At 39.2% G+C, this 13,333-nt stretch overlaps 1 protein-coding gene across 18 annotated transcripts in view; it reads left to right on the top strand.

Moving 5' to 3' along the window:
• l(1)G0196 (inositol hexakisphosphate and diphosphoinositol-pentakisphosphate kinase) overlaps positions 1 to 13,333 on the top strand; it is a 1,071,245-nt gene that overhangs the window by 404,670 nt on the left and 653,242 nt on the right. For all 18 annotated transcript variants that reach the window (XM_070103279.1, XM_070103273.1, XM_070103280.1 and 15 more), the window contains one exon: positions 12,459 to 12,647. In XM_070103279.1, the coding sequence (XP_069959380.1) occupies positions 12,459 to 12,647 (189 nt within the window). The remainder of the gene's footprint in view (positions 1 to 12,458; positions 12,648 to 13,333) is intronic.

Here is a 13,333-nt window from a genome sequence, read left to right as displayed (position 1 = left end):
GAGAAATTGAGGAAGTTGCCTACCTCAAAGATTAAGGAAATGTGTGCAATGTGGCTTAAAGTGCAAACCTTTTTTGATGAAAATCACCCTCACACAGCTATTGCAAGCCGTGTTGGCAACCTGTACACTGACAATGTTGTGAAACACTTAAGGAATGTCATAAAGGAATGGGAGGTACAGGCCTCTATGGACAGATATGTTGTGTGACAGAGGTCCAGTGACTCTCAAGCTGGTCCTAGTGGCATTAAAAGAAGAAGGGAAGTAACCCTGGAAAAGGACTTGCCACCTCAAGTCCTAATGGAAGGGGATTTGCCTTCTAAACACTAACACCATCAACACTATCCCCTCCTCCCATCCCATCAATCATCACCAGATCTTCAATAAAGGTAAGTGTCATGTAACTGTGCATGTCTTCTTCAGTTTGTGTATATTAAAATTAATATTTCATGTGGTTAAAATTTTTTTTATTCATACTTTGGGGTGTCAGGAACGGATTAATTTGATTTCCATTATTTCTTATGGGGAAAATTAATTCACCTAACGATAATTTCGCCTAACATTGAGCTCTCAGGAACGGATTAATAGCATTAGGCGAGGGTCCACTGTATTTGTGAATGACATGACAGAAGGAATAGACTCCGAAGTGTCGCTGTTTGCAGATGAAGTGAAGTTGATGAGAAGAACTCAATTAGACGAGGACCAGGCAGAACTATGAAGGGATCTGGACAGGCTTCAGGCCTGGTCCAGAAACTGGCTCCTGGAGTTCAACCCCCACCAAGTGCAAAGTCGTGAAGATTGGGGAAGGATAAAGAAGACCGTACATGGAGTACAGTCTAGGGGGCAAGAGACTACAAACCTCACTCAAGGAAAAGGGCCTTTGGGTGAGTATAACACTGGGCACATGTCCTGAAGCACACATCAACCAAATAACTGCTGCAGCTTATGGGCACCTAGCAAACCTAAGAACAGTATTCCAACATCTTAATAAGGAATCATTCAGGATCCTGTACACTGTGCACGTTAGGCCCGTATTGGAGTATGCAGCACCAATTTGGAACCCACACTTAGCCAGGCACATATGGAAACTAGAGAAAGTGCAGAGGTTTGCAACTAGACTGTTCCTGGAGCTAAGGGGTATGTCCTACGAGGAGAGGTTAAGGGAAATTGACCTGACAACACTGAGGACAGGAGAGATAGGGGAGATATGATAACGACATACAAAATGCTGAGTGGAATTGACAAGGTGGACAGAGACAGGATGTTCCAGAGATGGGACACAGCAACAAGGGGTCACTGTTGGAAGTTGAAGACTCAGATGAATCACAGAAATGTTAGGAAGTACAATGGAACCTCGGGATACGAGTTTACTCCGTTACGTGACCTTGCTCGTATCCCGATCTGCTCATATGCTGAGTCTATTTTCCTCATTTAAATTAATTGAAATGCGATTAATCTGTTCCACCGGAATGCCTGCTCTCAGGATCCCCCGACTCCTGACACCACCATCCCAGCTTGTGTGTTCAGTTCCACTTCTCTCCTACAAGCTAGCTGTGTTTGTGAATTGTGTTTTGATCTTTTAATTACCATATCTTGTATTATTATTTTTATTTATTATCACACTGGCCGATTCCCACCAAGGCAGGGTGGCCCGAAAAAGAAAAACTTTCACCATCATTCACTCCATCACTGTCTTGCCAGAAGGGTGCTTTACACTACAGTTTTTAAACTGCAACATTAACACCCCTCCTTCAGAGTGCAGGCACTGTACTTCCCATCTCCAGGACTCAAGTCCGGCCTGCCGGTTTTCCTGAACCCCTTCATAAATGTTACTTTGCTCACACTCCAACAGCACGTCAAGTATTAAAAACCATTCGTCTCCATTCACTCCTATCAAACACGCTCACGCATGCCTGCTGGAAGTCCAAGCCCCTCGCACACAAAACCTCCTTTACCCCCTCCCTCCATATCTTGTATATGCTAAGCAATCATGACACCCAGTAAGCATACCAGTGTTGCTGAATGACTTACTGACTTGACTGAATCACTTACTGACTTGACTGACTGACTGACTTATTGATTTGACTGAATGACTTACTGACTTGACAGACTTGAATGACTTGACTGACTGACTGAATGACTTGACTGACTTACTAAATGACTTAAAGTTAGACTTTTTCACTGAAGAGGACCCTGAAATGGTGTCTAGAGCAGCTAATGCCTTACCGTCAGTTGTATAATGTACTACAAGGTAAAATAGAACAGAAATCCATTACAGGATTTATGCACACTCCAGTACAATCATCGACTTAGTACCAGAACCTCTACCATCCACCTCAGCCCAGTAGGACCACAACATAACTCTCCACTCTCTTCACAATCATCGACAAACACCAGCACCCACAATTTAAGGTAAGAAATACAGTGGAACCTCCACTTGCAAGTGCATCCATGTGCGAGTTTTTCCAAATACGAGCAGTCGATCGGTCGAATTTTTGCTCCCATATGCGAGTGAAATTTCTATAAGTGAGGGGCCTCAAAGGAGGTTCCTTGATGCTGGTGAGGGGCTCTTGCTCTTGATCTAAGGAATTGGATCTCATTTGTTTGTTGGGCTATCTTATTAAAACTTGGGCAATGTATGATGGAAAGATGCCTCTTAACGTACACCAAAAAATTAAAGAAATTGGACCATAAATAATGGAGTTCACTTCTCAGCAATTAGCTGCCCCTTAGTGGTATTTTCGTATGGTTTCTATGGTTGTATTCTTGAATTTTGGTCTCATTTGATAGAATGGAAGATATATTACAGAAATTGATATGATTTTGAATGGTTTCATGATTAGAAGTGCATGTACCTTGAAAATGAGCTCCAAATAGCAGAAAAGTTCTATTTTTGCCGATGTTCAAGAGTAAACAAATAACATCACCTCCATTCCAATATGCAGTCATGAATAGGTTGACATTATTTATACAATTATTACAATAATGCAGTAGTCTGCATAACAGTATATCTTTTATTTTTTATTTTTTTCTTAACACATCGGTCGATTCCCACCAAGGCAGGGTGGCCCGAAAAAGAAAAACTTTCATCGTCATTCACTCTATCACTGTCTTGCCAGAGGGGTGCTTTACACTACAGTTATAAAACTGTAATATTAACACCCCTCCTTCATTGTAATAATAATAATAATAATAATACATATAATAATAATAAGTAGAAAATTGTCAAAGTGGGAAGTCTGAATGTGCATGGATGTTGTGCAAATGAAAAGAAAGAGATGAATGTGGATGTTATGAATGAGAAGAAGCTGGATGTCCTGGTTTTAAGTGAAACAAAGCTGAAAGGGATGGGAGAGTTTCAGTGGAGAGGAATAAATGGGATTAGGTCAGGGGTTTCAAATAGAGTTAGAGCTAAAGAAGGAGTAGCAATAATGTTGAATGATTAGATATGGCAGGAAAAGAGGGACCATAAATGTATTAATTCAAGGATTATGTGGAGTAAAATAAAGGTTGGATGTGAAAAGTGGGTTATAGTAAGTGTATATGCACCTGGAGAAGAGAGATTTTGGGAAATGTTGAGTGAATGCGTGGGGAGGTTTGAACCAAGTGTGAGAGTACTTGTGGTTGGGGATTTCAATGCTAAAGTGGGTAAAAATGTTGTGGAGGGAGTAGTAGGTAAATTTGGGGTGCCAGGGGCAAATGTAAGAGGGGAGCCTTTAATTGATCTATGTGTAGAAAGAGAGTTGGTAATAAATAATACATATTTTATGAAAAAGAGGATAAATAAATATACAAGGTATGATGTAGCACGTAATGAAAGTAGTTTGTTAGATTATGTATTGGTGGATAAAAGGTTAATGGGTAGGCTCCAGGGTGTACATATTTATAGAGGGGCAACTGATATATTGGGTCATTATTTAGTTGTAGCTACAGTTAGAGTAAGAGGTAGATGGGACAAGAGGAAGGTGGCAACAACAAGTAAGAGGGCTGTGAAAGTGTATAAACTAAGGGAGGAGGAAGTTTGGGTGCGATATAAGCGACTATTGGCAGAAAGGTGGGCTAGTGCAAAGATTGGTAGTGGGGGGGTTGAAGAGGGTTGGAATAGTTTTAAAAATGCAGTATTAGAATGTGGGGCAGAAGTTTGTGGTTATAGGAGGGTGGGGGCAGGAGGAAAGAGGAGTGATTGGTGGAATGATGAAGTAAAGGGTGTGATAAAAGAGAAAAAGTTAGCTTAGGAGAGGTTTTTACAAAGCAGAAGTGTTATAAGAAGAGCAGAGTATATGGAGAGTAAAAGAAAGGTGAAGAGAGTGGTGAGAGAGTGCAAAAGGAGAGCAGATGATAGAGTGGGAGAGGCACTGTCAAGAAATTTTAATGAAAATAAAAAAAAAATTTTGGAGTGAGTTAAATAAGTTAAGAAAGCCTAGGGAACGTATGGATTTGTCAGTTAAAAACAGAGTAGGGGAGTTAGTAGATGGGTAGAGGGAGGTATTAGGTAGATGGCGAGAATATTTTGAGGAACTTTTAAACGTTGAGGAAGAAAGGGAGGCGGTAATTTCATGCACTGGACAGGGAGGTATACCATCTTTTAGGAGTGAAGAAGAGCAGAATGTAAGTGTGAGGGAGGTACGTGAGGCATTATGTAGAATAAAAGGGGATAAAGCAGCTGGAACTGGTGGGATCTTGACAGAAATGTTAAAAGAAGGGGGGATATAGTGTTGGAGTGGTTGGTACTTTTGTTTAACAAATGTATGAAAGAGGGGAAGGTACCTACAGAAGGGGGACAAAAGAGATTGTAAAAATTATAGAGGAATAAGTTTATTGAGTGTACCAGGAAAAGTGTACGGTAGGGTTATTATTGAAAGAATTAGAGGTAAGACAGAATGTAGGATTGCGGATGAGCAAGGAGGTTTCAGAGTGGGTAGGGGATGTGTAGATCAAGTGTTTACATTGAAGCATATATGTGAACAGTATTTAGATAAAGGTAGGGAAGTTTTTATTGCATTTATGGATTTAGAAAAGGCATATGATAGAGTGGATAGAGGAGCAATGTGGCAGATGTTGCAAGTATATGGAATAGGTGGTAAGTTATTAAATGCTGTAAAGAGTTTTTATGAGGATAGTGAGGCTCAGGTTAGGGTGTGTAGAAGAGAGGGAGACTACTTCCCAGTAAAAGTAGGTCTTAGACAGGCATGTGTAATGTCACCATGGTTGTTTAATATATTTATAGATGGGGTTGTAAAAGAAGTAAATGCTAGGGTGTTCAGGAGAGGGGTGGGATTAAATTATGGGGAATCAAATACAAAATGGGATTTGACACGGTTACTTTTTGCTGATGATACTGTGCTTATGGGAGATTCTAAAGAAAAATTGCAAAGGTTAGTGGATGAGTTTGTGAATGCGTGTAAAGGTAGAAAGTTGAAAGTGAACATAGAAAAGAGTAAGGTGATGAGGGTATCAAATGATTTAAATAAAGAAAAATTGGATATCAAATTGGGGAGGAGGAGTGTGGAAGAAGTGAATGTTTTCAGATACTTGGGAGTTGACATGTCGGCGGATGGATTTATGAAGGATGAGGTTAATCATAGAATTGATGAGGGAAATAAGGTGAGTGGTGCGTTGAGGTATGTGTGGAGTCAAAAAACGTTGTCTATGGAGGCAAAGAAGGGAATATATGAAAGTATAGTAGTACCAACACTCTTACATGGGTGTGAAGCTTGGGTTGTGAATGCAGCAGCAAGGAGGCAGTTGGAGGCAGTGGAGATGTCCTGTCTAAGGGCAATGTGTGGTGTAAATATTACGCAGAAAATTCGGAGTGTGGAAATTAGGAGAAGGTGTGGAGTTAATAAAAGTATTAGTCAGAGGGCTGAAGAAGGGTTGTTGAGGTGGTTTGGTCATTTAGAGAGAATGGATCAAAGTAGAATGACATGGAAAGCATATAAATCTATAGGGGGAGGAAGGCGGGGTAGGGGTCGTCCTCGAAAGGGTTGGAGAGAGGGGGTAAAGGAGGTTTTGTGGGCAAGGGGCTTGGACTTCCAGCAAGCGTGCGTGAGCGTGTTAGATAGGAGTGAATGGAGACGAATGGTACTTGGGACCTGATGATCTGTTGGAGTGTGAGCAGGGTAATATTTAGTGAAGGGATTCAGGGAAACTGGTTATTTTCATATAGTCGGACTTGAGTCCTGGAAATGGGAAGTACAATGCCTGCACTTTAAAGGAGGGGTTTGGGATATTGGCAGTTTGGAGGGATATGTTGTGTATCTTTATATGTGTATGCTTCTAAACTGTTGTATTCTGAGCACCTCTGCAAAAACAGTGATAATGTGCGAGTGTGGTGAAAGTGTTGAATGATGAAAGTATTTTCTTTTTGGGGATTTTCTTTCTTTTTTGGGTCACCCTGCCTCGGTGGGAGACGGCCGACTTGTTGAAAAAAAAAAAAAATTGCTTCTAAACTGTTGTATTCTGAGCACCTCTGCAAAAACAGTGATTATGTGTGAGTGAGGTGAAAGGTTTGAATGATGATGAAAATATTTTCTTTTTGGGGATTTTCTTTCTTTTTGGGTCACCCTACCTCAGTGGGAGACAGCCGACTTGTTAAAAAAAAAAAGAAAAAAATTTTGTCCTGTGTCCAGACAAACTCTCGTCGGCTGCCGATGCCTCCACATATATAATGACGTATTTTATTCATTCTAGAGTATATATCAGGTTTCTGTGTTATTTATATTGTTTATTATGTCATATTAGGTGAATTGTGATAGATATATAAGCTGTAGAGTTGACATAAGGGAAATTATTGAAGTATTTTATGGTGCCTGGAATTCCACTGTAACGAATTAATTCCATTTCAATTAATTTAAATGAGGAAATTTGACTCTGCAGATGAGCAAAGCCAGATATGAGCTAGGTTATGGAACAGATTAAACTCGTTAGTGGAGGTTCCTCTGTACTTTTATTTCTGTTGCAGTTATAGTCTTAAGCAGTAAAAACAACATATCATGACAATGAACTACAATTATATATATTCTCTTTTACTTTTGTAAGATCTGGAGGTCTAAAAAAAAAGGTGTTTGAGGGGGAAGCTCGCATCCTGAATTTTTGCTCGTATCCAGAAACAAAAAATCGACTGAGCGACTGCACGTATCCTGAAAAACTCGTGTGGTAGGGCACTCATTAGCTTAGGTTCCACTGTATTTCTTCAGTCACTGAGTTGTCAGGAAGTGGAATAATCTGGGAAGTGATGTAGTAGAGGCAGGATCCATACATAGCTTTAAGAAGGGCATGATAAAGCTCATGGAGCAGGAAGACTGACCTAGTAGCAACTAGCGAGGAGACAGGGCCAGGAGCTGTGACTCGACCCCTGCAACCACAACTAGGTGAGTACAAATAGGTGATCAAGTGCATGAGAGAGAGAGAGAGAGAGAGAGAGAGGCAGATATAGATAGATTATGTTGTAAAAGAAATAAATGCTTGGGTGTTGAGGAGAAGGGTGGGATTAAATTATGGGGAATCAAATACAAAATGGGAGTTGACACAGTTATTTTTTGCTGATGATACTGTGCTTTTGGGGGATTTTAACCCTTTGACTGTCACGGCCGTATATATACGTCTTACGAGGTACCGTGTTTGACGTGTATATACTCATAAATTCTAGCGGCTTCAAATCAAGCAGGAGAAAACTGGTAGGCCCACATGTGAGAGAATGGGTCTGTGTGGTCAGTGTGCACCATATAAAAAAAATCCTGGAGCACGCAGTGCATAATGAGAAAAAAAAAACTCCGACCATTTTTTTTAATTAAAATGCCGACTTTGTGGTCTATTTTCGTATAGTATTTATTGTTGTATTCTCGTTTTCTTGGTCTCATTTGATAGAATGGAAAACATATTATAGACATAGAGGTGATTTTGATTGATTTTACTATAAAAAGAACCTAGAAATGGAGCTCAAAGTTGGGTAAATTTTGATTTTTGCCAATGTTCAAAAGTAAACAAATGATGCCATTGTCCAATAAATGTCCAACTAGCTATTCTAATATGCAGTCATGAATGGGTTGATGTTATTTATACAATTATTACAGTATTGCAGTAGTCTGCATAATAGTAAGTCTTCTGTTTTTTGTTTGAATAAAAATTCAAAATAGAAAGCAAGAGTAATATTAGAGGGGCCTGGAGACATGACTGATGAGCAAAGAAAATGTTATTTTAGAGCCAGGAATGTCTGCATTGTTCATTCTGGACCTTATTTTGAAATTGTCATATTTTTTAGTTTTCGTGAAATTGGCCAAATTGCAAATTTCTGACCACATTATTAGGTAGTTGAAATTGGTAAATGGGCAGTTTCTTGTACTCAATCGATAGAAAAAATAGAGTTCTAAAGAAATAGCTATGAGTTTGGGCGACTGGAATAATGGAATTAGCTGAAAATAGGGCTCAAAGTGGGCGAAATCACCGATTTGTAAACAGCGCTGAGGTCGCTAACTTCGCGAGAACATAATTCCGTCAGTTTTCCATCAAATTTCGTTTTTTTGGTGTCATTACAATCGGGAAAAGATTCTCTATCATTTCATAAGAAAAAATAATTTTTTTTTTTTTTTTTTTGAAATTTTGCGACACCAGGAGTCACCTCAGGATTGGGGGTTGCGACACTCAAAGGGTTAAAGAAAAGTTGCAAAGGTTAGTGGACGAGTTTAAGAGTGTGTGTAAAAGTAGAAAGTTGAAAGTGAATATAAATAAGAGTAAGGTGATGAGGGTATCAAATGGTTTAGAGAAAGAAAAATTGATTATCACATTGGAGGGAGGGAGTATGGAAGAAGTGAATGTTTTCAGATATTTGGGAGTTGACTTGTCAGTTGATGGGTTTATGAAGAATGAGGTAAACCATAGAATTGATGAAGTAAAAAAGGTGAGTGGTGCATTGACGTGTCTGTGGAGTCAAAGAACATTGTCCATGGAGGCAAAAAAAGGGAATGTATGAGAGTATAGTGGTACCAACAGTCTTATATGGGTGTGAAGCATGGGTTGCAAATGCTGAAGCGAGGAGGCGGCTGGAGGCAGTGGAGATGTCGTGTCTAAGGGCAATGTGTGGTGTAAATATTATGCAGAGAATTTGTAGTGTGGAAATTAGGAGGAGGTGTGGAGTTACTAAAAGTATTAGTCAGAGGGCTGAAGAAGGGTTGTTGAGGTGGTTTGGTCATTTAGAGAGAATGGAACAAAGTAGAATTAATTGGACAGGGTATAAATCTATAGGTGTGAGTGAAGTGAAAGTGTTGAATGATGATGAAAGTATTTTCATTTTGGGGATTTTCTTTCTTTTTGGGTCACCCTGCCTCAGTGTGAGACAGCCGACTTGTTAAAAAAAAAAAAATCTATTGGGGAGGGAAGGCAGGGTAGGGGTTGTCCCCTTTAAGGTTTCAGGGAGGGGGTAAAGGAAGTTTTGTGGGTGAGGGGCAAGCATGCGTGAGCATGTTAGATAGGAGTGAATGGAGACAAATGGTTTTTGGGACCTGATAAGCTGTTGGAGTGTGGGCAGGGTAATATTTTGTGAAGGGATTCAGGGAAACTGGTTAGCCTCACTTGAGTCTTGAAAATGGGAAGTATACAGTGCCTGCACTTTAACCCTTTGAGGGTCGACAGGCCCTCTCCGAAACTCGTTCTCAGGGTCGGCCAAATTTAAAAAATAAAAAAAATTATTTTCTCTTATGAAATGATAGAGAATCTTTTCCCGATCATAAAGACAACAAAAGTTTGAAATTTGATAGAAAACTTACGGAATTATGCTCTCGCTAAGTTAGCGGTCTCGGCGATGTTTACGCATCGGCGATTTTGCCCACTTTGAGCCCTATTTTCGGCCAATTTCACTGTACTAGTCGACAAAAAACATGAATATTTCGCTAGAACTCCATTTTGTCTATCGAATGGGTGCAAGAAACCACCCATTTATGAAATTCAACTATCCAGTACAGTGGTCAGAATTTAGCAATTTTGCCAATTTCACACAAATTTCAAAAGATGCCAATTTCCGAATAGGGTCCAGAATAAACAAGAAAGACATTCCTGGCACTAAAATGACATTTCCTCTAGTCATTAGTCATGTCTCAAGGCCCCTCTTATATTCTTTTGCTTTCCACTTTGAATTTTTATTTTCACAAAAAATATAAGATTTACTGTTATGCAGACTACTGCATTAGTGTAAAAAATGGTAAAAATATTATTGGTGCACTTGTGAAAGAATATTAGACTCACCAGTTGACGTGTATTGGACGCTTGGCACGATTTGTTTACTTTTGAAGTTTGGTAAAAATCGAACATTTCTGCTACTTTGAGCTCAATTTCAAGGCACCTTTCATTGTAAAACCAGTCAAAATCATCTCAATTTCTGTAATATGTCTTCCATTCTATAAAATGAGACCAAGAAAATTAGAATACAACAATAAATACCATACGAAAATACACTGCAAAGTCGCTGATTTATTAAAAAAAAATGGTCAAAGTTTTTTTTTCTCATTATGCACTGTGTGCTGCAGGATTTTTTTTAGACTGTGCACACTGACCACATAGACCCATTCTTTCATATGAAGGCCTACCAGCTTTCTCCCACTAGATTTGAGGCCGCTAGAATTTATGAGTACTAGTACGTCAAAAAACCCTACGCGTAAGACGTACTAGTACGACCAAAACCCTCAAAGGGTTAAAGGAGGGGTTTAGGATATTGGTAGTTTGGAGGACATCTAAACTTTCATTTCTGAGTGCCTCTGCAAAGATAGTGATTATGTATGAGTAATGGTGAAAGTGTTGAATGATGAAAGGTTTTTCTTTATTTTTGGGTCACCCTGCCTCGGTGGGAAATGGCTGACATGTTAAAAAAAAATAACAGGTTGATTTTTTATCTTACATAATGAGAGGAATTGGGCTATTATGTTTTCTCATATCATTTCTTTTGTATTTTATATTCTCAAATGTGGCTATCAAGGACTCTCTTTCTCCTTTCAGCCTGTCAGCATATCACATGCCATCAGCCTTTTTTCATATCATTGTCATTCATTCAATTTTTCTAGCTTAAATTTACATGTTTGTTTAAGTGTGGGCACCATACCACCACTGCATATTAAAGTTTTGGTCTGATTTATGTTGTGAATGATTTCTTCAGCATTTTGTATCCGTATAATTCAGTGCTATGTTAAAGATGGCCAGTAGACGTTCTCATTGTCTTATTTGGGATTTTTCTGGTTATAATCTATTGTCAGTGGCAATTCCTAGGCTCCTTTCCTTGTCTGATGCCTTTAGTGTTTCATTAAAGTATAAAGCTTCTATTCTGTTTTAAAACTGTTTTCACTTCCTCTGATTTCTGCTATATATTATATTCCATAATCTGTCTCTCACTCCACTTGCACAATCTGTCTAAGTCTTCCTGTAGAGATACAGTCACTTTTATTGTTTATCTTGCATAGGATTTTTGCATAATCTGCAAATGTGTGTTTTGTTTTTTTTCTCAACAAGTCGGCCATCTCCCACCAAGGCAGGGTGACCCAAACAGAAAATACTTTCATCATCATTCAACACTTTCACCTTGCTCATACATAATCAGTGTCTTTGCAGAGGTGCTCGGATACGACGATTTAGAAGTCCCTCCAAACTGTCAATATCCCAAACTCTTCCTTTAAAGTGCAAGCATTGTACTTCCCATTTCCAGGACTCAAGTCTGGCTAACCAGTTTCCCTAAATCCCTTCACTAAAGTTTACCCTGCTCACACTCCAACAGCTCGTCCGGTCCCAAAAACCATTCGTCTCCATTCACTCCCATCTAACACACTCACATACGCTTGCTGGAAGTCCAAGACCCTCACCCACAAAGCCTCCTTTAGCCCCTCCCTCCAACCTTTTTGAGGACGACCCCTACCCCTCCTTTCTTCTCCTACAGATTTATATGCTCTCCATGTCATTCTACTTTGATACATTCTCTCTAAATGACCAAACCACCTCAACAACCCCTCCTCATTCCTCTTCACTAATACTTTTAGTAACTCCACACTTCCTAATTTCCACACTCCGAATTCTCTGCATAATATTTACACCACACATTGCCCTTATGGTTCTTAATTCCTTTGGGAAAAACAAAAAGACATGTTGCAGTGTGGTTTGCAACAATGTGTTTTCTTCTTCACTATTTCCAGCAATATGTCATTTGGATCAATCCCATGGGGACATTTAACTTTATATTCTTATTCACATTTTCCTTTCAAACAGGAAGTCTCTTGTCCATTGTAATGGTTTGCCTTTTATACCTCCCATGTTTCGTGGCATCAAAATAAATTTTTCATGAGGACTTCTTATCCAAAGTTTTTGATTGAGTGAAAGCATGAATGAGTGTGTGTGATGAATGCATAAATGATTGAGAACTTTTAGAATAATTTTCCATGCTTGCATAAGATCTACACATTATAAGAGCTCATTTTGTATTTTTTATTCAGGTTTTTTGCACTCTTTGCAAAGTACGATGGTTACAAGGATGGGCATGTGAAGTTGAAGAAGCCCAAGCAATTGCAGGAGGTATTAGACATTGCCCGAGGACTCTTAGCGGAGATTGAACAGAAGCGGGCAGATCCGGAGACAGAAGAGAAGAAGGGCAAGTTGGAACAACTCAAGAGTGTCCTGGAAATGTGAGTTGTGGGTTGCTTGTGAGCATGACTTGGTAGCATTGTCTGATTCACATGTAGCTTCCTCATCTGACTTGGTAGCATTGTTTGATTCACTTTTAGCATCCTTACCTCATTCTCTCTCCTTGACGTCGTATGTCCCTCAAGTCCGTGTGTAATGTCTGTACTACAGTATTTATGTTGTCATTTTTTTAATAGTACCTAATTCTTCTGAGCTGCAGCTTTATCATTCACCTACCTGCATCATCGTATTATTTGACTAGGTTCCTATTGTGAGGCTGCAAAGTGTATTAATGACCTCTATTATTTATGATTTTTCCTTTATTTTTTAAGGTCTTAATTTGTTTGGTTATGTATTAAATTATTTTAAAACACTCGTATTCCATTTTCAGTGTTGTAACATTATAATGACGGATTTTGATGCTATGTAACCTGAAGGATCACAAGAGGGTGGTAGGGTGACCTCAGGTTGTGAAGATAATATTAGGTGTGGTATTGAGCAGTGCTCTCATGTACCTCTCTACCACCTATTCTACCTCACCTTCACTTTTTACTCGTGTAGTGATGCTTGTCTAGGCTCTACAACGTTCAGGACATAGTAATACAAGTTCTTTTATCTCTGGAAATATTAGCATTAATCCTAACAAAGTCCTACTCCAATTTCAAAGTTACCATAACTTCATGGTGAA

The sequence above is a fragment of the Cherax quadricarinatus genome, chromosome 85 (genome assembly GCF_038502225.1).
Source record: "Cherax quadricarinatus isolate ZL_2023a chromosome 85, ASM3850222v1, whole genome shotgun sequence".
NCBI lineage: Eukaryota > Metazoa > Arthropoda > Malacostraca > Decapoda > Parastacidae > Cherax > Cherax quadricarinatus.
Note: the sequence above shows the minus strand (reverse complement) of the source record. Positions and strands in the feature narration are given on the sequence as shown.